At 36.3% G+C, this 27,477-nt stretch overlaps 1 protein-coding gene across 2 annotated transcripts in view; it reads left to right on the top strand.

Annotated features, from left to right (window-relative positions):
• Positions 1–3,348: 3,348 nt before the first annotated feature.
• Positions 3,349–27,477, top strand: part of ano3 (anoctamin 3) — a 40,906-nt gene continuing 16,777 nt past the window's right edge. The window contains exons 1-8 of one of the 2 annotated variants that reach the window (XM_060886243.1): positions 3,349–3,471; positions 16,222–16,425; positions 19,517–19,647; positions 20,079–20,234; positions 20,623–20,729; positions 20,849–20,893; positions 21,502–21,636; positions 23,513–23,619. In XM_060886243.1, coding sequence (XP_060742226.1) covers positions 3,426–3,471; positions 16,222–16,425; positions 19,517–19,647; positions 20,079–20,234; positions 20,623–20,729; positions 20,849–20,893; positions 21,502–21,636; positions 23,513–23,619 — 931 coding nt within the window. In that variant the 5' untranslated portion in view covers positions 3,349–3,425. Of the gene's footprint in view, positions 3,472–15,456; positions 15,566–16,221; positions 16,426–19,516; positions 19,648–20,078; positions 20,235–20,622; positions 20,730–20,848; positions 20,894–21,501; positions 21,637–23,512; positions 23,620–27,477 lie in introns of those variants that run through there. The other variant, XM_060886244.1, reaches the window with a different exon arrangement.

Here is a 27,477-nt window from a genome sequence, read left to right as displayed (position 1 = left end):
AGAGAGAGAGAGAGTAAATATAGCCCTTGGCTAGAGATCGATAAATAAATATTCTACATGTGATGGGATTTATGGACACAGTACTATCACAACCTTTTCTCTCTCAGAACCCCACTCCTTTTCACCCCTTCCCTTATTTTCCTGCCCCTCTTCCCTCTATGTGATAATGGTGTGTATGGCCATTTGGTGCAACATTGTCTACATGAATTAAGCTAATGGCATGTCTGTTTATAAGGTCTGGCATGATAGTGTGGTGATGTACTGTATGTGCTAGTGTGCTGTCATGCTTTATCAGGTCTCTGACATTGAACCATGTGTGTGTGTGACCTTACTCTTTTCACTCTATCCACTGTCCAGTCTATGTGACTGCCTTTCCTATTAACCACCTCTATTATGTTGATTTATCATTCTTAGTGGTTCTGATTTGACATGGTAAAGCATTTACATTGGCACAAAAAACTAGGACTGTAAAAGCTCATTTTAAGAATGGCTTTACATTCAGAATAAAATTGATAACAAATAAATACTTAACAGGATAAATGTGAGGGAGGATGTAAGAGAGAGTGATGGAGGGCAGGAGACAAAAGATAAAAATTGATGAAACAAAAAAAAAAGACAGAATTGTAGTACTAATTTTATCGAGGACGTGGAGCATAACACAACTGTTCCTAATGTGGTTTAGGATGTCTGTCAACATCATCTCTAAATTGAATGAAGCCCTCTCAGTCTTAAAGAAATGTTCCAGCCTTTTTTAAATCTCTATTCATTTGTGACTACACTTACAATAATTTCAAAATGCTTTCCTGTTCTGAACTAAAAAGGGGGGTCCTCCAGGGTCGGGGTTCGATTCCCGCCTCCACCTTGTGTGTGTGTGGAGTTTGCATGTTCTCCCTGTGCCTTGGGGGTTTCCTCCAGGTACTCCAGTTTCCTCCCCCAGTCCAAAGACATGCATGGTAGGTTGATTGGCAAATTGTTGATTGGAAAATTGTCCCTAGTGTGTGAGTGAGTGAATGAATGTGTGTGTGCCCTGCGATGGGTTGGCACTCTGTCCAGGGTGTATCCTGCCTTGATGCCCGATGACGCCTGAGCTCAAGCTCCCCGTGACCCGAGGTAGTTCGGATAAGCGGTAGAAGATGAATGAATGTATAACACAATTTCAAAACTTTATCATTTGTAACACTTACTGTGTGCGCTATCAACTATTGCCGGAGCAAGGCTATAAAAACCAACTTCAGTTAATTAAACATTTCTTGATGTTTTGTACAATCCATTTGCCATCACATGGAAGCTGGGGCACTTAAAGAAATAAATAAATCCACTCTTTCCCTGAAAATGTAGATTAATCAGTGAAAGTTGTACACTGATTAATTGTACAGGTTTAGACATTCTTTGCTAACTCCTTATTGTTTTGATAGTAACAACTAATTGTCTGGAACTTGTATGGCATATTTGCAACATAATATTAAGATTAATAATAAACTGATTTAAAATGTGTTGCTATAAAAAAAATCTATTACTGTTGTTACGGTGAAGTTTTGTCTACGTATATGGTTATTTAATTTCATGGCTTGTGTCTCGGGTGTTTTGTGCCACAGAAGAGTCTTCAGGACACATGAATTTGTTGAAGAAAATGTTTGTACCTGCTCTAAGTGATAACACACTCATGGGGAGCTCATTTGTCTCATGCACATTCCACAACTCTAAATTGTTAATATATAAATAGTTAAGAAATAATTATTTGAAATATGTACTGAAGGATGTACTGAAGAATTTGAAGGATGTACTGAAAAATAATATGGCATGTGTAAAACAAATATGAAGTATTTGTAAAACAATCAGTCACATGCTGGTTTATCCCCTTATTCATTGCTTTAAGATTGCAGGCATGAAACTTAGCATGATACCCATCTGTTCTGTATTTGATTGCTTGTCTACATGCAATACGTTTGTTCTATAGATAATATATTTGTTTTATGGTCCTCTATCTTTTTTGATCTTCATTTTTTCTTCTTATGACTTTCATTTGGCCTGGAGCAGGGGCTTGTCTTTGGCAGTTGAATTTTTTTTTTTTTTTTTTTTTAAAGCATTATTTCTTTTTCCTGTAAATTTCCTTTACTGCATGTGCCAGACCCTTTCAGCATTTCTGTGTGTATGATTTGTGGCATTTTACTTTTGGCTCAATTTTGGGTGGATGAGTGTTGTACTCTGAAGGATAATACTGCTGCAATCTCGATATAGAAAGGTCTTGCTGTACCCTGACATGGCATACCCATAAGTCAAAACCACTCAACCATGTCATTAAAAGAAGACTCAGCGCCTCTGTGACGTGCAGCTTCTGATCAGCAAATCAGAAAAAGCTGCACTGGTAAAACCCTTTCTTTACTGCAGCAGTGTGGGTCCACAGTGCAAACGTAGATATACAGTGAGTTGCCATTTTTGTTGTTTATATGAGTGAAAGTATACAGCACCTGATGTTATAGAAAAGAAAGAAAAACTGTTTTGATGATTAATAGCAGTTGTAGTGTTATTCAGAGGTGGTGCCAATTTGCTCTTGGCTGAGCTTGACAGTGTTGTGTGAAGCCAAGCCAATTAGTGCCAATTCACTCCAACCTGACCCCAAATCACTAAAGAGGTGCTTTAAATCAGGAGCTGTCCAACTTCCCTCACACAACAACCACTTCCAATATATAATAAGTTAAAATACAAAACACTAACATCCACTGGCCTTAATTAAATGTATGCGTTCATCTTTGTTTATTGGTGCATCTGATATCTGATTGTGCTTCATGGGCAATTGGAGGTCTCCGGACCATAAAGGAAATCATATCTGGCAATATTGTGGTGCATTCAGCTCGAGGGTGTGTGCGTGTTTGGTAAGGACTGGAAAATGTTGGGCAGTAGGAAACACCGGGTCCCTTGCTGTAAATCTCTATAGAGACAATCGCTCATTACTCAAAGCTGATGCCGAGCTCAGACAAAATCATATGACGCAAAATACGCTTCAGTGTCCCTTACATCCGCTCTCATTTTCTCCTGAGTCTGGTCAAATACACCAGGGCCGCTGTGGTGAGGAGAAGAGAAGACAGGACAGGACAGGACAGGACAGGAGATGAGGGTAGGACCCCTGTCTGTACATCACATGTACCGTTAAACGAGCGGAAATCGGAGCCTGTCGCACTCATTTGGACTGGATCTGGCAAACCGACTGGACTTTTCCCCCTCCAGTGCGTTTCTATGACAACAGGCTCGGCTCGAGCGGAGTTCGGTGCGTGACGGGGTGCGCTCGGTTTGCGCAGTTCAACGCAAGGGGGAGGTGGAAACACCCACGGCAAATCCCACCATCCTTCCTTCAGCCTGATGTATGCACCTTCTCTTTACGAGTGCGGACTTTTATCTAACCTCTGGAAACTCAACGGGACGCCAATATGGTGCATCATTCTGGATCAATACAGTCCTTCAAGCAGCAAAAGGGTCGGTATTAGTGGACTTAGCGTTTTTGTGTGTGTGTGTGTGTGTTTGTGTGCGCGCGCGTGTGTGTGCATGTGTGTGTGTGTGTGTGTGTGTGTGTGTGTGTTGAGTGCGTGTATGACAGAGGCTACTTTTAAAACGCGCTGTGTGAAACTGAGCTTGAACTCTGTGTCAGTTTGTGACGCACGTTGTTTCCCCATTAGGTCATTTTCACACTGCAGACCTGGTTATCAGATGTGAAAAGAAATTGTATAGACGTGTGTGGAAACGAGCTGCAAAAACAGTTTAGAGCCTCAATAACAGAGATGCTGCTACTCTGTCAGGCTAGAACTCACTGCGTGGGTCTGTGTGTGTGTGTGTGTTTGTTTGTATTTGTCTGTGTGTATGTCTGTGTGGGATTTGACAGTTCTTCTGTGTTCCACGAAGAACATTCCTCTGCTGTCTCTACTGTACTAAGTGGATCTGGCACAGTATCAATGTGTAGGCTTGTGCTCTTAGAGTTTCCGTTTGAATATCTTCTGCTTTTCATGCTTTTCTACTACACTTGTAGAAATTACACACTCCCAGAAATTGATGTATGTATTTGTACATTTCCTTTTCGCAGGGAAGTCCAATCAAAAGTCATATTTTGTACCTTTTTGTCTTTATATTTTACATAAAATATTTGAATACAGAGTGCATTTAAAATAATTAATTCATTATCCCTGTTAGAGAAGCAGTGGATCCAGAGCTGAGCCTACAGGGAACATTGGGGGAGATGTGGGAATATACCTTGGACAGCTCCCTAAATATAATTAATAGAAAATAACTGTTTTCTAAAAGTACACCACACACATCTTACCAGGTTAAAAAAAACATACTAAGGATTAAAAAAAAAACGTTATCCAGCAACATGGATAAGTGCGTTTTGGTCCTGTTGCTTCTGAGAGTGCTCAAAAATATAGTCTCCATTTGTGTCCATGTTATACTTAGTAATTTAGCAGTGGAGATTTTAATGTGCATGAGAATTTTTTATTTATTTAAACAATGACTGTAGCACTAGCTGTGATCCTACTAGGGCTGAGCAATACGACAATATAACAATAATAATAGTTATAACTTGATAAACTAAAAACAAATCTGACAAATCTAGTGTGGGCAACTCCATTGTCACAGAATTAAATGCAATTTTTTTCTTCTTTATTTATTTTATCTAATTTTTTACTCACATTAAATGTTTTAGTTTTGAAAATGAATTTGTAATGTAATGAAAGCGATTCTCTTATTAGTGAAACAATGGACAGATAAATGTTGTATCAGTGCCTTTTTAATATTATATTTTGTTGTAGATCATTAGGTCCTGAAATCAGTAGCAGGTTAACCAAAATTTTGACTGATTATTGTTTTGCTACATGCAGATGAAAGCGTAATCTATGCTGAAATCACAGAGAGGTCCACTACGAGATTGCTTGGACTGCCAGCCAAGTGGTCACATCAAAATAACATTAACATTACATTCATATTCTGTTTAAGTGGTGCTGTGTATTTAATTGAATTATTTAATTTTTAAACTTCCTTTTAAACTTCCTTTTAAACTCTTTTCGACATGCATATGGTGAACAGGTTGTGAGAGTTAAAAACCCCTGGCTCTCCTGCTGCTGCAACTATATATATATATTATACATATGTAAAATACACAAATTCCCACAACTTGAGAAAGGTGTAATTTTTTAGGCACACAGGTTTGTGGTAGTCTTCAGTTCACGTTCACTAATGCTATTTGGTGAGTGGCATTGCAAGAACACTTATATTTAGTATAATTGCACTGGGATATTTCACTGTGTATCACTCTTGTTTTTCACCACATAAAATTCCAATTTTAGCAACAGTTAACTTGAACCTTTACTATAGAAGTTAGCAATATCACCAACAGATATGGCAATGGATGGAATTGCACTTTTGACATCAAATATAAAAGCTAATCATATGAAGAGGAAAAGAAAGACTATTACTTACTCAATGTTCATTTCTTGTTTATAGAACTGATACAAAAGTATAATATAAAAGCAATGTCATCCTTGCAGTGGTGCTGTTATACTGAATATCGATAGGGCTGTGAGTAGCAGCCTTTGCTCCTACAGCTGACATTCAATATAACCACACTTTTGCTCTGTCTTGTGCACACGTTATCCACACTATCTGGATTCACAGAACCCCACATCTTACTATCTAGACTGATGCCCTGCTGTCTCTCAGCTGTTCAGGCAACCAAATGTAGAGCAACAAATCCAGAGTGCAGATCATGACCTTGTGCAATTCTATGCTGGCTCTGATTCTGCTGTTCCAGTCACACTACATTTGAGACTCGCTTTAGTGTTTATTGATCAACAGACGTGGCAGACACAGCATGGTATTTATAGTGCCACTCTACACTCTACTGTCCCAGTACAGATATTTCTCTGTAATTGACGTATGGTATTGATAAGCATGTATGTACCCAGCTAATTACAGGGTTTTTCGAGTGAACTGCTGACCCTGTGGTTAAATATTTTAGACTTTGCTGAGGTAAAGCACTGAAATGCAGACGCTGAGTGGAACTGTGGCTGTGATGGCTCCATTTCTCTGACAGCTGCTGCTTAATGAAGAATAATATGCACTCTGTTCGTGTTTATATTAGAGAACGATGAATGTATTATCAGTGAAGTAATTTGTAATGCTTATTTAGATATTCTTTCTTATATGTTCTTGATTTTTAAGGTGATATTGGTGTCATTTTGTGTTATCGATTGTAAACTGTGGTTTTGAGTTGTGTTGAGATAGTGGACAACTAGTTGTACAGATTTAAGCATTTGGTGCGCTCTGTCAAATCAGGTTTCTAGAGAAAGAATGCTGAGAAGTGTGATACAATCTTCTAATCTTAAATGATAATGATGTAATAGCAAAAGCAGGTAATTGGGCTGTACTGTGCCATTCACTCTCTCTTCTTCATCTCTCAGGGTAATCATTTCAAAAGGAGCAAACATTGGTTTGCAATCTGTTATAAGCTCAGAACCCATTTGATCTTAGAACCTGGAGTCAGTGTAACCTAGTGAGAAAATAGGATTTAGAGTGAGAAAATAGGATTTTTTGCTTCTGGGTTCAGTGAAAGGTGTGTGTGTGTGTGTGTGTGTGTGTGTGTGTGTGTGTGTGTGTATGTGTGTATGTGTGTGTATTGGATGGATTTTGCTTCATAGAGAGAGGGTAAGAGGGAAAAACAGAGCTAGTGATCTGGGACGAGCATAATGAGCATAGGACAGAGAACGAGAGAAACAGAAAGGTTGGGTATAGGCTGAGAAAAAGCCAGGATAAAATGTGATTGGAATTTTTAAAAGTAGAGAGAGTACAGCATACTTTGGCATACAGCATGTTACGTTCTTTAATGCAAAACATCATCGTATACTGAAACCATTGTATTACAACTTGATTTTTTTGTATTTTGATAATGTTTAATGAAATGTACAGAATCCTCTGTATCTGTCTAGAATGTAATACGTTTATGAAAAGCAGTACTTACTTCTGTAGTGCCACATAGTGAGCTTGTATTGTTTTGTAGTGTATTATAGTATTCTCTATAGTAATATTATCACGTTTTTATTTTTTTTAATGTTTAAAACACAATGTTTAAAAAACACAATGTTTAAAAAAGACTTTCCACATTTAGTCACGCTCTACTGTTAATATTATAATAATCTTCATTCATCTGGGAACTCTTTTTTTCTAGACTTGGCAAACCATAACTTTATAGACCTCACTTTGTGCATGGGGCAATGTCATGCTGAATCATGTTCCAATGTAAAGAATACACTAGCTTTGGATCACAATGACTGGAATGCAGCATACACAAGCACATTATGGTCATGGAACTTATTATGCGATTTTAGCCAAATTTGGAACTCTTTTTCTGCCTCAGGTGCCATTTCAGTGCTGATTAACTGTTAGGTTTCAATTAATTGTTTCCCTGAGTTTTATTTAAATTGAAATTTCTGACAGAATTCATCAAGTTAATTAATTATTTTTAAGATATGATGATCCAGGGTATATTTTGTGTACAATGTATAAATGTATTAATGTATTATTTATTTAGTTTTTTACAGACAAAAATGCACATTGTTTACATTGGTTATGATTTTGAAATAAAATACATCTTTTTCGTCATATTTTTTTCTTCATTTAAAGGCACAGTGTTGAATTTGAATTGTGACCGTAGTTCAATCAAAAAAATACACCACTCATGTTTTTATTTGCTTATTTAAGTGATGCTGAAGCCATTAGTGTTTGCTTGTCGACAGCCATTGACCCAACTGTTCAAAAGTTCATTCTAACACCTGCATATCTGGACAGATAAGAACCTTGATGAATATCTTCCGTGTACAGTACTTTGAGGGATGGTGGGCCCAATCGAGCTGTGCTAGAGCTCAAAAGGTCTCCAGGGTTTGATATTTAAAAGGGAGCTTCTGTGTTTTTGTCTTTGTGGACAAGCATCAGCATTTAAATCTGATGTAGGCAGGTGAAGGAAGCCAGTGAAGGCAACATAGCAGTGGGGTGGTTTGGGACAACTTGGGACAACATGAAACCAAATCATGCAGCTAAATATGTGAAGGAGAATCCTGCATGACCATGTCAGGTTAACAGTATGAGGAGAGAATGATAGTTGCTTGTCCAAAACAACCCCAAGGTTGTGTTTGTTTTCAGTTGGTGTGATCGGGAGTTCAAAAGGGAGATAAATCTAGCAGCTTGCTTTGATGACCTGCCATCAGTGACGAGATATCCACTCGATGCTGAGATGAGATGGAATATGAGGTGATGAGTTGGACAATAAGGTCAGTATAGCATGAAGAAAAATGTGAGGATATGACCTTACTGAGAGAGCAGGTATAGAGAGATAAGAAGACCAAATACTGAGCCTTGTGGTATCCTACATTATAGCTGGCATAAACCCTTCTGTGTTACCATTGCCATGTTGTGCCACAAATTACATGGCTCTTGAGAATGGCCAGGAGAACCTTGATTTATTGTGCCCGGGGGTTCTGAGAGGTCAGGGACGATAAGGACAAATGATAGTTTGACTGATCTAGTGGCTAAAGGTTTAGCACCTATAGAGTGTGCTTATTTGAAGCCAGATTAGTTAGGCTCTTAGAGGTCACTATTTGTATACACCATGTTCACAAAGTTTAGAAAAAAAGGAGAGATGTGATACTGGTCAGCAGATGATGTCTAAGTGTGGGCTTTTTCTCCATGGAAGTAATCCTAATATACTGTATAAGTCATGTATAATGAAAGTGAGAAAAGGGAGGTGGTTCTGTCAGATAGATTGGATGTGTCAATGTGTCAGAGGGCAGTTGTTGAAAGCCAGTTTAAAAGTGTTTAAGAAACGAGACAGGCGATGTTAAAATGAGGCATTGCAGATTTTCAGAAATTTTATTTGTGAAATAAATTACTATTAAAATTGGAATAGGGAATAATAAGATTTGTCAATGTGCAAACATATTACTTTATTATAAAAATAATTGTTTGTTGCAGCCATAATATTTCAAAATATTTCCCTGGAGGATGAAAGCTAATTAAGAGAAGACTGTTTTGCTGTTGAGCTGCATGGCACAGGCACACTGCTGATGAATGCCACACCTAGATATGTGACCAACACCACAATCAGCACTGTAAACAGCGGGACATGACATTAACATATAAACAACATCCTAAATGTAGGATGAAGATATAGTTTTAACCATGTCCTTGTAGTATGTGATTAAATACTTCAGTTTCCAAAAATCATATTCTGTTGATTGAACTCACACAGTAAATGAGACGACTCCCTGCAGAGGATAGCGGTGATTTGTCATTGCTTCAGTTGTGAGTCTCTGTGTGTGTATGTGCATATGTGTGTTAAACAGCACTGCCTCAATCACAGGCTAGCCACCTGTCCACTTACATAATACACAGATGGGGGGTGAGTATATGCTGTGATCAGAGGAGACATGTCTATGGAAAAAAATTAAAGAGGGTGGTCCTTCTGGCTTTGTTTAAATCGGGTTTGGAGGTCACAGGCAAGAGGATTATGATCTTCATGAATTAGAGTTTGATTTGTGGTACTAAAGGTGAATTTACACTGAAATACTTTGGGAATGTTATGTTATGCTTCTCAGGTATGTCTTCATAATGAGAAGAGCAACAATTGTTCTTCACAAATGATAATCCTCTGTTGCATGAAAGGTAACAGATTGGGAGGATGAAGGTTAAAATGTGCTTCATCCATAACATAGCCACCTCATTATATTAAACACCTGTTCATGAGCATGATCTGGAGAGCACTAACTGCTCTATTCTGTTTATATTTTCTAGTAGATTTTATGATATTAATGGTCTGATTAAACCAAGGAGAAAAGCCTTGCAATATGCAAGATTCTCCACAGAGATAACTATGCTGTTCATTCTTGGTCACAATGTGTATTCTGATGATTATGGCATTTCTGTCTTTACCAATGGGGCTCATTTTCAGCCTGCATAGCCTTCCCAGGACAATGAAAAGAGGCTGGCAACCACAACGAACCTTTATACATTCCCCCACAAAATGGAGCAAATCATTGGTCTGGGAATATTTTAGCCATAAAGCTGCAAGTGCTAAAAGTCAAGTTAATGACAATCCTTTTCCCAACTTCCTTCTGTCTCATTTTTTTCATGATTGGTTCCATTTTTGCAAAGAAATGGCAATATGCCCACAATGTAAACATAAGGGATTAAATCCTTCTGTTTTGCATTTAAATCTTTAAGCCTGCATAACATGACCAAAATACAATATAATCTAAAGGCTGAAAACAAAACTATTGCTGAAAGAAAATGTCAGATAGAATTCTGGGTATACTTGTTATTATATTAAATAGTTCCTATAGTTTCCACCAGCTGCATGATTGTTTTTAAATGTTTTGTAGGTTATCGTATGTTATCGTACTATAAAGATGCCAAACTAACATGCAGCTGGAACAAAAATATTAAGTAAAATATTTAAAATAAATTTTATTTGGGGATGTGTGAATTAAACTCTATAAATTTATCTAATTGGATAAATAGTTAAATAGTATGGTATCTGTCTATGGTTTTCAATGTAAAGCGATTGATTTATTGGCTATAATTTATTATATCTTTTATCGATCATTATATTTTAGTCCCAAGAGGCAGGAAAGATAAACAACATCATTGAGCAAAATCTGTTCTGTGTTGTGCATTTCAGCTTTATTTGGCCTGCATCAGAGTAATCAAGGTACAAAGAAGGATAAAGGAAGAAATAAACAGGATCTGAGAGATAAAAGAATCAAGTGGGTCAGGAATAGCAGTTTCAGAAAGGATGGAGTCTGATCTGAATAAAATCAAACCTTTTTGAGGGCCTCCGATCTGAATAGGGAAGGGCAGATGAGAAAAGATAAAAGGGCTTGTGCCAGGACCATAGTCATAGACAGAGGACCTTTTAATCTGTTTTACTGATGCAACAGTATGACAGAGGCAGATGAGAGTAATGCCATGATGTTCTCTGGAATGGAGATGGTGCCATCTGTCACCAACACCATTCTCTATCACATATATCTTGTGCAGCACATAATTGACAGCTGTCATTACCCAACCGGACACTGTCGCTTATTGGTTTATACACCAGCATTTACACACTTAACACTGTTCACAGCTGTATTATTATATGAAGACCTCCATCACTGCCATAAAGTTAGAGCATAATTAAAGGTGATTTTAGAATATATCAGAGGAGCATCCTGATTTTATACTCAACTACAGATAATGTTTTAATTCAGCAGATAGTGATATGAAGGGTAGAGAGAGAGAGAGAGAGAGAGAGAGAGAGAGAGAGAGAGAGAGATATGCATAATTAGCAAAGTAATTACCCCACTGTCATGCATCTCCAAGATTCCATGCTGTGAGCAAGGCAGTTTTTTTCAATAGGAAATTTATGTAAATCACTGATTCTCCAGGTAAAGGAATACATCAGAATTCACCCAGATTGAGCAAGGTCTATTCAGAAGTTTTCAGTACTTTTAACTTCTTTTGATTTGCTGACATTCAAACATTTTAATGTACTAGAGCATTTCCTTTGTGATGTGTTTCCTGTGTCAAAAAGTGAGTGTGAGGTACTGATTCCAAACGGAAACCGTATATAGTAATGAACCATTGTCCTTGTTTTTCATGACCTTTTCTGTTATTTTATTATTTAGTATTTCAGATAGCATTAACTTGTCTTTGACGAGTGTTACACATTTTAAAAGTCTTGTACTTTGCAATTAATTTATAATGTGTTTAATTATCTATTACTGATTTGACATTTTCAACAACGTAGCAGTTCCCATGTGTCAGCAATTTTTAAATATCCCCCAATTTATTGAATGATTTCGCCATTTTAAAGAAGTGAGACATAGTTAATAAATATAGACAGTAAAGTCCAAAATTGTTATTTTGTGATAAGTGTGCATATTAACATTTTAAATATTTGATTTTTTTATGTATTTGTGGTAAAAACAAAGACATTATATTTGAAGAAATGGCATTTTTAATTCCATAACAAGAGTGACATATATTGTATCATGTTTTTATTTAAATATAAAAATTAAAGTAGATTTTTATAAAAAGATATTATATAAAGCTCTTTTAATGACACTGCAGAGTTTAATTAATCTTTCTCGCATATTCATTTACCATTTAATTTCATCGGTTTTAATTCCTCCTGCCCCTGCAACACACCTTCTCGTTCTCTCTCTCTCTCTCTCTCTCTCTCTCAGTCTGTCTCTGTCTATTAAATATTTCTGTTATTGGGGCTGGTGTCTATAAAGCTCATGAGTGCTGGTGGCTCTAAAAGAAGACAGATGAATAATGTAAAGTCTGGAGAGTGAACAAGACAAGGTTATAGCAGTGGAACCCACTGACCTATTTTTTCTTTTACTCCATTCATTCTCACATCAAATTCTCAAGGAAGGAATGTTCCCAAGTGCACTCTACAAATTCTTTTGCTGTAACACATTTGAGTTTTCAGCAGAGACTGCCAAATGAACTGAACAATTTCATTAACTAATAGTTATATTAATCATGTTAACTAATATTAACCATGACTGGAAAAAGTACTTTAAGCATAAAGCCTAACTTGTAGCATACAACCCTGTTCTATGAACAGACACAAGTACATGTTTTATATATGTGCACAAACTCAAGCACACTTGACACAAACATGCACAAATGAGGTCGGACATTCCCAGAATATGACCAGAGTTGAAGCTTGCATAATTGATTCCTTTTTGTGTGGGTGTGTTGTTTGGGTTGTTATCATTTCACTTTAACATATCAGTATCAGTTTTTGTAATGCATTTTAACAACACAATCCATGCCTTATTTATTTTGTGCTTGTTTCTTTAAAGCCCAAAAATACACATACAGCGTTTGCACAGGGGATTTGTTTTTTTTTCTATCTAATAATCCAGGTTTGGGCAAAAGCTCTTCATCTTACAGCAATATTACACGTAAGATTTTGCATTAGATTAACACACAATCTTATATATTATACTTTTCTGTTTATACGTTTAAGTCTGTTCTCCTTAATGAATACATGATTACAGATGTGATCACCATTATGATAGTGTACTGTCTTAGGTTTGACTCCTGAACATCATCTATAGGACAGTGCCACACATGCAAAAATGCAAAAATGTTAGAATTCATTTGTAGTCTTTTATTTCAAATTCAGTGTGCAGGAATCCAGAGTCACAATAACTAAAGTTAATTAAATAATAATCTCAGTTAATTAAATAATAATAAATATGTTATTTTTTTGTATTTGGCATGAAACTCGGGGCACTTCTGTCCCGAGTGTGGCGTGAGCAGCAACCGGTTTCTGTTTATGTTCTGTTTATGATTTGCTGTTTTTTGTTTGTCTACTTTTGTATGTCTTTGTTTCGATTCTTGTCTTGTAAACCTCCCCTGTCTTGTTATTAGTTGCTCTTCAATCATCATCATCATCACCATCCTGATCATTCTCGCATGTTCTGTGTTTCCTTGCTTTTGTTGTTGTATCTGCTCACTGTACCAGGCCATGTTTCTGCATTGTTTTCCTGTAATTCTTGTTAGCCTTTGTTTGTAGCGTTTGTTTCATTTGACACCAGCTTTGACTCTGTCTTGTATTTTGGACTGTTTGCCATAGTGTTTATTAAAGCCTTCTCCACCTGCTCTTGCATCCACCTCTGTGTTTCAACCTCTACGTGGCATTATTTACATTACCTAACATTATGTATTATGTATGTATGTATATGTATGTATGTTTTTGTTATTGTAATACAAAATGCATGGCTTATGTACTGTATCATTATGACAAAGACAAAAAACCCTACCATTTAGCCTTTGTGAAAACATAATATGTAGAGATTGTTTATCGAGCCATAAATCCCCCAAAATGGAGTTGAAATAATTAGGCTGGTTTGTTAATGAGCGTGAGACAAAGTGCCAAAGTCCGGGTCTGCAGAGTTATTGTACTGAGCTCTAAATGGCAATATTTAAAGTCTGCGAAAGTCACATTTTAACTAATCTTAATAAAAATGGGTTCAATCCTCAGCTGTAATAAAAACATTTATACAGATACTCTTATATTAATGTAAATATAATATAAAATAGGGGGCACGGTGGCTTAGTGGTTAGCACGTTCGCCTCACACCTCCAGGGTCAGGGTTCGATTCCCGCCTCCACCTTGTGTGTGTGGAGTTTGCATGTTCTCCCCGTGCCTCGGGGGTTTCCTCCGGGTACTCCGGTTTCCTCCCCCGGTCCACGGTCCACAGTCATGCATGGTAGGTTGATTGGCATCTCTGGAAAATCGTCCTTAGTGTGTGATTGCGTGAGTGAATGAGTGTGTGTGTGCCCTGCGATGGGTTGGCACTCCGTCCAGGGTGTATCCTGCCTTGATGCCCGATGACGCCTGAGATAGGCACAGGCTCCCTGTGACCCGAGGTAGTTCGGATAAGCGGTAGAAGATGAATGAATGAATGAATTTAAAATACCTGGTTCAGATTCTGTTTAAAGAAGGTTTAGTAAATGCCAGCAATTTATAAATATGATGGCCTAATGTATTTAATGTTTGAATATAATATTGTTCATACAAATGCTAAATCTTAGAACTATTAAATAATTCAACTGTTCTAGTCCATAGTGTTTATTTGTTATCTGATTAATTAGTTATTGTTTATTTTTTCAAATAATAGAACAAATATCTATGCATGTCATTATAAAAGTTATGTAAAGTTATGTTTTTTTATTGTAATGCATTTATCAATTATTTTTCCACCAGTTTCTAAATAGCTGACAAAGGGTACTAAGTGTGTGGGCAGAAGTGGGGACACGTAACGCTGCTTGATTTATGAATTCGTTCTACTGTTGATAGTGGAGTAAATGTCAGGAAGTCCTCTACATATGAAAACGTTAGTTATGAATGCCAATGCAAATGTTTTTTAAGAGTATCCAGCCATTGCTTGCCAAGATTTAATAGCTTCTTTGACTTTTCTCCCACACAAAACACAAATCACTTGAGTCAGGAATGAAAGGAAATTGATTAAGGCCCCATTTTGGTGCTGATACTGCATCAGTGGATTTAGCCCTCCCCAGGCACTGTAAACAACCACTCACAAAATGGCACTGAACACATCCCTCACCTCATAAAGTGATAAGCCAGTGATAATTTTACACACCCCAATCATCTGATATTCACTCTTAGCAACCATGTCACTTATTCCATAACTGAAAAAGGTCCCCAGTGATCTCTCTTTCTCTTAAGCTTTCTTTTTCTCACTCTATTTCCTCTTGTCTCTCCCCTATTTCCTGCAAGCAACTGCAGGCTTGAACTACAATGATTAATTATGTCTCTTTTTCAGGTGCTTATGTAGCAGGGGTTTCCATAAGGCTTTCCCCAGTTAGGGGAGGGAGGGGAGGAAGGGGAGACAGAACGGCAGAGAGACAAAGACAGAGAGAGAAAGAGTCTGCATGAGAATATGAGAGAAAAATCAATGGAGCTTTTCTCTGGAAGGTCACCAATAGGAAAATTCCACAATAAAAAGTAGGTGAAGCCATGCAGTAGAAAGATGGTTTACCGTTAACACACACCATTTGACAAATGACTAAACCGTTCTATTGCACAGCAACAAAGTTATCATCATCAGTCTTAATCAAAGCATCATGAATCTCTTTTATTCAAACATGCATAAGTATCAGAAATTAAATGTAAATTCTGGACATATAATTTGTCAGTCTTTAATACTAAGGACAGAAATTACTCCTGATTCATCCTCTCCTGTTAGAACACCTTGAAGGAGGTTTTGAGTTTTCTACTCATTGTGTTGTGGATTAATTTTTAATTGCATCCGGCACCATTAGCTTCTCATCATTTTGTCAGTTGGGACACCAGCTCACAGATGCTGTCCTATTTCCTCTTGGGTTTAGCAACACATAAGGGGTTTGGGCATGAATCAGAGCTTTTCCACAACATCTTTATTACCTAAGCTTTCTAAACAGGGAGAACCAAATTTACACTCTACATAAGTATATATACCAAACCATGGACTGTTCTTTTCTCAGCAAGACAGTACCATAAAAGAAGTCTCTGCTTACACTATAAATAATTATGAAGTAATGTGTAACAATTTGCAATAAATTATTTGTGGAATAATTGGAGTTGCAACAGACTGCCAACTCTTTCTGTATTTATCTTTGCAGGCATGCACACCAGTATCAGTGAGATCCTGAAGGATAAGAGCCTGAAACCGTCTCGTCGCAGTCTGCCCTGTCTGGCTCAAAGTCAGACACATCCTGACAACCTCAGCCACTTCCTCTCTGTGCCTCTGAATCCGGAGCCCAAAGCAAACACAAACACCCACAGTGTCCATGCCTCCTGTACAGACATCACCCCTCCATCCACAGGTGCTGTAATATGTACATCCACACTATATTGCTGTTACTCTTGACATACACTACCCTACACACACACATACGCACACACACACACACACACACAAACACACACACATTTTCCTAGTTGCATCATTGCCACCCACCATTTTCACCTGAACCTGAAACTTGTTTGGATATATCTCTTTAAACATGAATATAAAAAGACTCAGTGAACAGTAGACATTTCTTTGTTATTTCCCACAATGCTGTTTGAGTGACATGTAACTACTATAGAGGTACTGTCTAGAAAATTAGTTAGATAAATCTCTTGCCTCTCCTGACACAAACAAATGCCCCTTCACAGCAACATCAATAAATGTCCACATTCCATTATAGCACTGTGCTCTCTCTCTCTCTCTCTCTCTCTCTCTCTCTCTCTCTCTTTTTTTCTTCTCTCTCTCTCTCTCTTCACAGTTAAAGTGGCAGTTCTCTGCACTCCACAGTTAAATCTAAGCCCAATATCCATAACGTCTCCTTAATATCTAATTTATACGTAACATCTTTCAGCCTTTTAGTCTAAGCCAGCTCAGATCCTCTTACTCTGTTGAAAGTCTGGGGTCACCTGAAGTCATTAACACTGATGATAACACTGATGATGATGTTTTAGGGTGCCATATTATAACAATATCCATTTACCTGCAATTATATTGATTATCAGCAGTGATTATAATGTGGTATGATTTCAATATGATTATTATTTTAACAGATTCACTAAAATTTCAGAAACAACACACCAAAATGAATAACTCAATAGTCAGTATTAACAATCAACGAGTCAGGAGGTTGATTAATTTATTAGTTATATAGAGTCGTTCCTGGTGCAGTGAACAGTGTCTAGACCAGTGTAAAGAGACTTTAATAATGCCATCATACACAACTGGATTATTTTATTCCCAAATGACACAAGTGAGTCTGAATATCAGACAGTCTAAAAAAGAAAGTGTGTGAGGGATTCCATATCAGAACAGGCTTGAACCAGAAAGCCTACACTGCAGCTTACAGCGTCATAGCTATTGATCCATAGTACAAATTTGATGCTTTGTTACCTGATGCTAGAGACCTGTATTCAGCATCAATTTCAGAGTTGCACACAATTCACTGTCAGTGCAGAATATGTAAAAACATAAAATATTACGATGTGCTGGATCAAATGCCATAAGCTACAGAATAATGAGGATAGAAACCATATTGTTAAATCAAAGTAAATATGTATAGATGTGAACTGCGTATATATTTATTTTAAAGCTTTCCAGCTTTATTTTTTAGAAAACTTTGGTTTACATTACACAGTGCTATGAGTTTTCTTCCTGCGTATGCATTTTCTGTACCTGTTTATTAGCCTTAAAGTAAAGTGCTGGTCTTTAAAGTCAGTGATCTAGTCACTATTGAAAGCCTTTGACCAAAGGCATATCTACTCATCTTGCAACCACAATGTCATTTGCACAATCTGAAAATGTACTTACATACATGAGTAGCATGTCAGTGAATATGAGCATTCCCCATGCCAACTTTGAATACAGCCCTTCAACCAGTTTTATTACCTAGATTATACAAATGTAAACATTTCCTCATTGTATCAGAGAGTTAACATTTGTCATTTAGCAATGTGTCAATGAAACTATAGCATGATTTCTTGCTATAGTTTCATTGACACATTGCTAAATGACAAATGTTAATTAAACATTTAGTTTAATTTGATCATCTGCTACTGGACCTCACATAGAAAATTAAAAATGACTGTGGCCAAGCGTGTATTAAAAAATCTACTCTAAATCACATCATTATTCTTGGTGTTTATTGCTGAGGGAATATTCAATTTTCTATAGAGGATTGAACTAACTGTGGGAAGTGTATATTGACCTAGTTAGTTCAAGTGGAGAAATAAATTGATTAAAGTAGAGTTGGTTGTGTTTAGGGTAGTGCCAGGGCACTTAATAATCATTCTATTACATCGATACTATTAGAAGGATGCTGGAAGCTTTAGAACACATTAGGCTGCTGCTTTAAACGACATCTCCTCAAGAATATCTGACTGCATAACAATTAGTATCCAAATCATGTACAGTACAATACAACAATATGGTACACTAACAAATAACTGTTATTATATCCTTTATTTTTCATCATCTATTTCTATCAGATGTGGGAGTTTCTGTGGGAACAGAATCAAGACGCAAATGCAGGGATAGAAGTTTTTTAATGAAGCCACAAAACCAACAGACTAGGGGAAAAACTGAGCAACTAAAATACAAAACAAGATGAAAGAAAACCAAAAACATAAAACAGAGAACACTAAGGCAACAAATGATGCACAACAACAAGGACTCAGCAAAAAACACATGCAAGACAACAGGTATAAACAGGTAGGAGGTAATTAGTGAAACACAAGGATCAGGTGTGTAGAGGCAGGAAAAGGCTAGGAATCAGGCAGGGCAAACACATTATACAAACACAAAACATAAACAAAAGCACATGACACTATCACACATTTCATCACCTATTTCTATCTTTTTCACCGATTGATAAGCACATTCATTTTAATTGTCACATTCAGCTATGTTTCACCTAAAGTCTTGTCTTTTGCAGTGTAGAGCTGTGCTAGCAGTATCAACTACAGATAAACTCTTTTCATCATTTAATCATCCTCAGTAGCAGGCAGCTGTTACTCAGGGATGCTTGTGGATGTTATGATCTATTCAAGATAAAGAGATCTCCGTTAAACCTGCTGTAACTTTGGGAAAAAAAAATTTTAAGGGCAAAAGATGCCAAAGGGCATGATGATTTTAACAGTTTATCGTTGTGTGTTTATGCCCGTGTCTAGTTTCAATGTTGTGAGCTCCTGCTCAATGTTGCTATTTGCAGTGATACATAATTAGCTACTGATAAAAATGCTGAATACTAAATAACTCTCTAAATGACAATATACTGTGTATTCCATCGAACACTGTGGATGCTTGCCCTCTCTCTCTCTCTCTCTCTCTCTCTCTCTCTCTCTCTCTCTCTCTCTCTCTCTCTCTCTCTCTCTCTCTCTCTCTCTCTCTATCTATCTATCTATCTGTAGATGTTAGTAATGACCAGCATGTAGAGGAGATGGAGACAGCAGTGTATGAGTCTAAAACAGATGAGTCGCTGCTCATCCAGCAGAAGCCTGCATCAAGAGGCAAGCTGGAGGCTCGTATGGACTCCGTACGGGTATACTGCTCTTCCTCTTCCTATACTTCATACAGTCCTGCTCAAAGAGTGCAACTTACCCAACAAAAGAGCTTCCCGGTGCATTTTGTGTTATACCTAATGAATATATGTTATGTTCAGACTGTGCACACATTAGCACACAAAATCCTGAAGATAATAGCTAAGAAATAGTAACATAGATGACATATTTTGGAAGTAGTCTAAACAGAATTAAGGTCATAGCACGGACCAATGAATGATAGCTTTTCTTAAACAACTTCCCTTTTTTGAAGTATATTTTAAGCGTATGTAAGGCATATAAATTGGGAAGAAGAAAGAGTTGTTGGTACAGGAGGCATCCCCATCAACATTCTGTGAATATTTGCATAATTATTAGAGCTTGCTGCAATGGAAGAATTTTCATTTATGCTAATATATATTCTCATTTTCAGGGAACTAATCCAGTAAACACCAAAGGGCTTTTGTTTCGAGATGGTAAGAAACGAATTGACTACATTCTGGTGTATAAGAAGTCCAGTCCTCAGGTTGAGAAGAGATGCACTTTTGAGAGGAACCTGCGTGCAGAGGGACTGATGCTGGAAAAAGAGGTATTTGAGTGGAGATGGAGCGGCTCTTAATGGGCTTTCAGTTAGGTGTCTAGAGGAGGAGCAGGAGAGTGAATATTTATGTTACTCAGAGTGGAAATGCATTCAAATTCACTACAGCCAGATGCTCTATTTTTGCCAAGGGAGTTTCGAGCCGTATTTCCACACAATAGTCCTGTTAATGCTTCAGAACTCAGCCACTTCTATTAAAATAATCACTTGTTCACTTTAAATAGAATTTTATGAGTGACTCTATCAAAAGTAAGTTATAACATATTATATAACATGCATCTCACCTATAACATACTATATCATATTGTTATTCTTATATCCAGCATCTAATTCCTCTGTGATGTGGAGATTAAAATAAAAGCACTTCCTTCTCTTTCAGCCCTCTTTAACCAACCATGACATAATGTTTGTAAAGATACATGCTCCATGGGACACACTGTGTAAATACGCAGAGCAGATGAACATCAGAATGCCTTTTAGGTGCAGGTCAGAGAACTTTTACATTTCTTTACCCTCTCTTCTTAAACTCCTTTCAGAATTTGCATTGTGGTTCTTGAGGAATAATTTCAAGCCTCACTTCGATTTTAATGCCTTTTGGTTTATAGAAAAAAGTGCTACTTATCAGACTGGAAAAAGAAGACGATGGGAAGGTATGTTTTGGTCGATAAAATAAAACTGTTCATCCAGGCCTGTAAATTAATACACAAGCAGTAACTCTGTATCACTGATTCATCTGCATGCTGATCTGTGCCTGTGGAGAGGGCAATGGAGTGCAATGACCGTGGAGGTTGAATAGAGTTTGGTTCAAATTTCATTAAATTAGATTATTACTGTTTTTGGGATCCCTAAGGACTGGCTCACCTCTGTGTTAATCGGCCTAGTGTCAAATGGATTAGAGGGGATTTGCCTCTTGAAAAACATTGTATTGTAGATCCCCATTTAAAATTTTTGGTCAAATATTATTTTAAATACAAATAGTATTTTAGTGTATAGTATACACATTTTTATTTTAAAGTTTTTTAGATTCTGAAACGTAACAAAATCCAAATGGAGTATAGTAAATTTTAGTAAATTTCAGTTTTTTGCCCATTTTTCCAACTCATAAACAGAAATTATCGAGTCTTTACTGAACATTTGAATCTACTGCTCTACATTTCTGGAATCCCAATTTCATGATTCCTTCTACTTCTGCCTCTCACTATCTCTGTTTCTTTGTCTTTTTTCTCCTTCGCGCTTTTGTCACTCTCTCTTTCTGTAGTCGATTTCATTTGAGGTGCCGTCAAATAAAGACTTGGCTGCCTAGGAACCCAATGAAGCTGGATAAGGAGGCGTTGCCCGATCTGGAGGAGACAGATTGCTACACTGCCCCCTTCAGCAGGGCCAGAATGCATCAGTGAGCCTCTTTTGCATCACTCAGACTGCCAGTTTGCCAGTTCATACTACTTCCGTGCTCCTTTTTAGGGTCTCAGTTTTTTATCAAGATTAGTTGTAAGCGTTCATGCACATTTTTGTAACTGCCAAACTATAACTGTTACACTCCTGTAGGGTTTTCCAGAGAATAACAGAAAGGCAGTGAATTTGACAAGTTTAATATCGTAAGTGCTTTCAAAGCACATAGTATATATCTGTATGAAATGAGAGCTGCCAAAATCCATTCTCTTTCCATTTACCAGAAAGTGACCAGCACTTTACTCAGAATCTGCATTGACAACCTTGCTGTAAAATCTTGCTATCCTAATGCACAGAGTTCCCCTGGGCAGTGAGTGGGAAGTGTTGCTTTAATCACTTTTTCTGTTGGTAATAAAGCAATTTAGGGCCTGTGAGTAGCCTCAGAGTGGATATCAGTAGTGATATTTTGTGAAAATTAATCTAGTCAGGCCAGAAGTTGCTATTCTTTAGCCTGCTGATACAGATTGATGAGATGATAAACTTGAATTAAGCAGTGTTCTTCTTTCTCTTTTTTTATGGTCCATTCAAACTCATATTTGTATGTGGGTAACACATACATACAGTATAATGATGCATTAATACCTGAACTAATACTTACTTACTTACTGAATTAATGATAGGGTAATGTACTAATCACAAATTAATAAACACCTAACCTTAACTACAACATGAGTCTTATTAATTCATGCATGAATAACACTTTACCTTAAGTACATGTTTGTTAGATAATGTATGAATTAACACATAGTGGTAAATAGTGGAAACAAACATACTAAGGTGCAACATTATTTATGTAGTGTTATCTATATTTCTATATATATATACTGTATGAGTTTATTTGTGTGTAAGTACTATAAAAAATATGTTTTACAGGAATTCTGCCAAAATATACAGCATTCAGAGTGTTCTCAGTAAGGTTCTGTACAATGCAATATGTTCTGGGATGTTAAGCAATATCATTTTAATCAGTAGCAGTTAAGCAGTGATGAAATGATGCTTTTCACACCATCAAGTCTTCAGTCATTAAGATGGTTGTGAAATTAATTAGCATAAATTTGATTAAAATGAATGATTATTTATGTGTTTAGTGTAGAAATAAACTTCACTTAGGTAAGTGTTTTACTGTCTGTCTGAGGATCAAATAAGCCTTATACATAAAGTTTGAGATAATAAGGCCTGTCCATTAGAAACCAATGCACATTTCCCTGTGCTAAAACATTGGTTATTGATCTTATCCTGAGCTGATAAATAGGACTGAATATAACTCCACAGAAAACTTACAAAACATGTATAACATTAATGTTTGTGTGGTTTCACAGGAGCTGTAGAAGATATACAATGATAAGATTGAACCTCTCTGCTTTAACAGATGTGCTGTCTAAACACATCCTTATTTCATTTCTCTCTGTTTCTCTCTGTCTCTTTTGGAGTAAACGAGTAAATCAAACGATTTTTAAAATAGATTCTCTTTTCCCCCTCAAGGGTGGGATATTTAATTTAAGTTGATGTCCCATATACTGTCGGCTCCGGGAATGCATGTCTGTGTAAGAGGAAAAAGATTTCTCAGTAGTAATACATTCATTTCTAAGCACTATGTGTTTTCCTACTAAATGTCCTTATTGTAATATCAGTGTATGTTCCCAATGGGGGCATAATAAAACTCCACCATCAGAAAATTGGCAGCAATAATATGTAGATTAAATATCTTTTGTTTTTATGAGTAGCCCAAAACAAACACAAGCTTATACAAGATTGTTTTTGGGCTTAGTAGGAAAATTACTGCAGCTAAATTTATATACCTTTCTATATTATTATTGTAGTTTTACCATCAACAACCGAGATTCCTTCTTCTCCAACTCCACACGAAGCCGAATAGTACATCACGTATTACAGCGCACAAAGTATGAAGATGGCAAGTCAAAGATGGGTAAGCCACAGATATAATCTTCCCACAGAACTCATTAAGCTTCATTGCACCATTCTCTTCTTCTCTGTATTTACAGTAGCATGTTTTACTGAGTGTCCAGTCTATAGTCATTTCTTTCTATTTTCTATTTGTCTTGATATTTTTAGATCCATTATTGGTTAATCTCAAATGCCTGATCGTTGGTATTCTATATCGATTAGCATTGATTTTTTTCTAAGCAGCAAAAACCTGTCATGATCTCTAAATAGACCAAAAGTAAAATGTACGTTCACAGTTTATTCTGTATTTATCAATTAATATAGTAAGAAACATTCATTTATATTTCCACAATATGGTCATTATACAGTAGATTTTAAGCACATACTGTCAAATATTTGCAACACTGCCTATGATGATAACATAGTTAAGAAAAAAATAATTAATTGCAGTAAATTTGTTCTTTGATAAATGAAACACAATGCTGAAGAATTCTCAAATCTAATTGGTTAGAAAATGTTGGCCATCATGGAATGTTTATATTTGTTTCTGACAAATCAGACAAGCAAACACATTCCTAGTGCTATTTAACTGATATATTGCTTTTTTCTGCATCATCTCATCCCTCACAATGCTCTAATTTTTCACCTTTCAGAAACAACAAACTCTGTTAGTCTGTTTTTATTTTCCATGCTTGTATGTTCTGTGTCTGATCTGTTCTGATTAAAGGTCCAAGGGTGTCACTGTGGGATTTTCTTGGTAATATTATAGGACCCTCCATTCAGCACTAGACTAGATCAGATTGACCTAAGAAGTGTAAATCCTTCACAAATCCTTGTGATTGAAATCCCCATGTCAAATCCACATAATGCACACTTGTTAGTTTGTGCTAACATTTTTTTTTTTATAAACATATTATGGGAAATAAAGAGCTATTCTTTGGATAACCTTGGATTTTCTGGAATATTTGGACATCTCTTCAATGGCAAAATAATATCTGAAATCTAGTCACTAATTACAGGTTTCAAAATAATACACTCATATAGTGCTTTGTCATCCAGTGCATGAGCATATAGTTTTATAGCAGTAAAATGAGAGCCAATATCCATTATCTCCATCTGGCAGAATGTGATCAGCACTTTGTACATTGGCTTACTTTATTACAGTCTTTAGTATGCTTTAACTTTTCCATATTTTATATTTTGAGCCTAGAAATCACATTTATCTAATAGTGAATAGTGATTTTATAAACACAAAATAGACTAGGCTGCTGCAGTGGGGTTAAATTTAAATAGTTTGAAAAATTATTTATAAAATATAACTGTTGTGATTGCATTTATTTACTCATTTAAATCTGGGACAAAGTTCTGGTTTGATTTTGAAAACTATCCCAAACTTTGAACATACTGCACAGCACCATTAAATCCATAAAGAAAATCAGAAAGAATTGGCGCAATCACAAGGACTGCCGTCCATCAAATTTCAGTGACCAGATAAAGAAAGGACTAATCAGAGAAACAACCAAGAGACCATGGATAACGATTCAAAATAAGGTGACCTAAACTTTTTTAGTGCTTTGGCCTTCATGTGACATTTCTGCACCGGAACTAATTCAGAGGCTTTATATTCAGTGGATGAATATTCATTAAAGCACATCTTTTAATTTTCTTATTTGTATATTATTTTGCAAGCTTCAATATTACAATTATTGTGTAGATTCTTGATATAATATAATTCCAAGGTGTATTTCAGTTCCAGGTTATAGCACTACAAAATGTGGAAAAGTTCAAGGAGGAACTAAATTGGAAGTAATACCTGTGGGATTGATCCCGATATGGCTCTGTGAGGTTTTTGCATGTTCTCTTTACATCCACATGGATTTCCTTTCCTCCAGGTTCTCTGCTTTCCTCTCACATGAATAAAAATATTCATGCAGCCCGTTAGCAGCACCTTCATCTTAATGTCAGTATAGGCACAGTCACATGACTGCTGTTGAGACATGCAAAGGTTTTAGACCTAAGGAGGTTTGTAGAATAAAGAATGTATAGCCCTAAACCTTTCCACATTTTGAAAACTCCCACTTTTTCACGCATTACCAATTGGGCTCACAGGTCACATGGTATTGCATGATAAAGTGGGAATTTTCAAAATGTGGAAAGGTTTAGGGCTATACATTCTTTATGTAGTTATGTAGTTTAGAAGTTTAATCATATGTCACGTGACCTATGAAGTGAGCGATGCTCAACATGCATGAAGAAAGAGTGCTGATCATTAAATCAGTGCGAAAAGTTTAGCTTTGTTAAATTAAGTTAAATTAAATTCTACCTTAACCTTTTCTGAAAAGGTAAATGCTTTGTCACTATGAAACATTTACTGTAAAATATAATGTAAAACAACTGACTGGCAGGGGATTGCCAGTAAAGTACTTAATGCAAGTATCATGCATAGTATATAGATATACAGAAAGTATATATTATATATTATTAGTTTTTGGTCAGTTCTATACAGTGTTGTAATGTAACGGAGTACAAATACTTCGTTACTGTACTTAAGTAGAAATTTCACGTATCTGTACTTTACTTCACTATTTAAATTTATGTCAACTTTCACTTTTACTACCAGAGTTGTAAAACAAACAAAATATTAATGCAAACAATCCATTCAATACTAAATAAAAATAACATTTATTGATTTGGTCTTTGTCTTGTGAATATTTTTTATTAATGACTGTATTCATTGGACACACTGTTTGTAGAGAATGCACACATACATGAACTGATTTGATTCAAGACTAGCATCATTACATCATGCACAAAATTTTGGTGTCCACTTTTGCCATTTAATAATACCATAACTTTTAGCTTACTATGTAGTCATATAATATATAATATAAAACTCTTCTTGTTTTAAATTCTCACTGAGGGCTAAAACCCCCTAAAGATGAAATCCTAGAACCGCCCCTGCGCTTATGCCTACCGAAAATCACTGAAATATTACTTTTTACTTTTACTTCGAATACTTAAGTACATTAAATATCAGAAAATTACTTTTGTTACTTAAGTACAGTATATATCAGATACTTTAAGACTTTTACTTGAGTAATATTCTAAAAGGTAACTTTCACTTCTACCAAAGTCTTTTTCTAGTACGATACTTGTACTTTTACTCAAGTATTGCTTTCTAATACTTTATACAACACTGCCAGCCACCAGGATACTCTTATTTCACCAAAATCCTCTTTCTGTGAAATTAATATCAAAAGGTCTTATGAGAGAATAAACATAAATTTTATGCTCTGGCGTTTCATAATCCTTACAGGTGTAAATAAAGACTTGAGGTGTGAAAAACAAAATAATTTATGGAGGTATAAGAAACCCCATTAAATTTATTCAAAGATAGAATAAGGCTTGTGTTGTATGTGTCAGTACCTGTATATTGTTCCCTCACAGTTTTTTACATGCACTTATTTTCTAACTTAGAAAGGCTTAAGAATGGTATAAGGTCTCCTTGTGTGGACATCAACAAATTAATGGATTATTTTGTGCCCTTTATTGACAATTTAGGCTAATAATAACTTTCTATGTTTGTAGTTTTCATTGGTGTTGGTGGTTAGATCAGTGCAAAGTTGTCAACCCAAGCAGGCTGAGTTAGTTGTGGTGGCTTAGTGGTAAGGCTGTGTGTTTAAATCCCAGCACTGCTAAGATACTGTGGTTGGGTCCTTGAGCAAGACTCTACCTTCTGCTCAGTTGTATCCTGTCTCAGTTGTAAGCAATGGATTATGTGCCATTTTACACTATGCATGATACTTGCATTAAGCACTTTACCTGCAATCCCCCTGCCAGTCAGCTGTTTTACAGTATATTTGACAGTAAATGTTTTATA

Source organism: Tachysurus vachellii, chromosome 14 (genome assembly GCF_030014155.1).
Source record: "Tachysurus vachellii isolate PV-2020 chromosome 14, HZAU_Pvac_v1, whole genome shotgun sequence".
Taxonomy (NCBI): Eukaryota; Metazoa; Chordata; class Actinopteri; order Siluriformes; family Bagridae; genus Tachysurus; species Tachysurus vachellii.
Note: the sequence above shows the minus strand (reverse complement) of the source record. Positions and strands in the feature narration are given on the sequence as shown.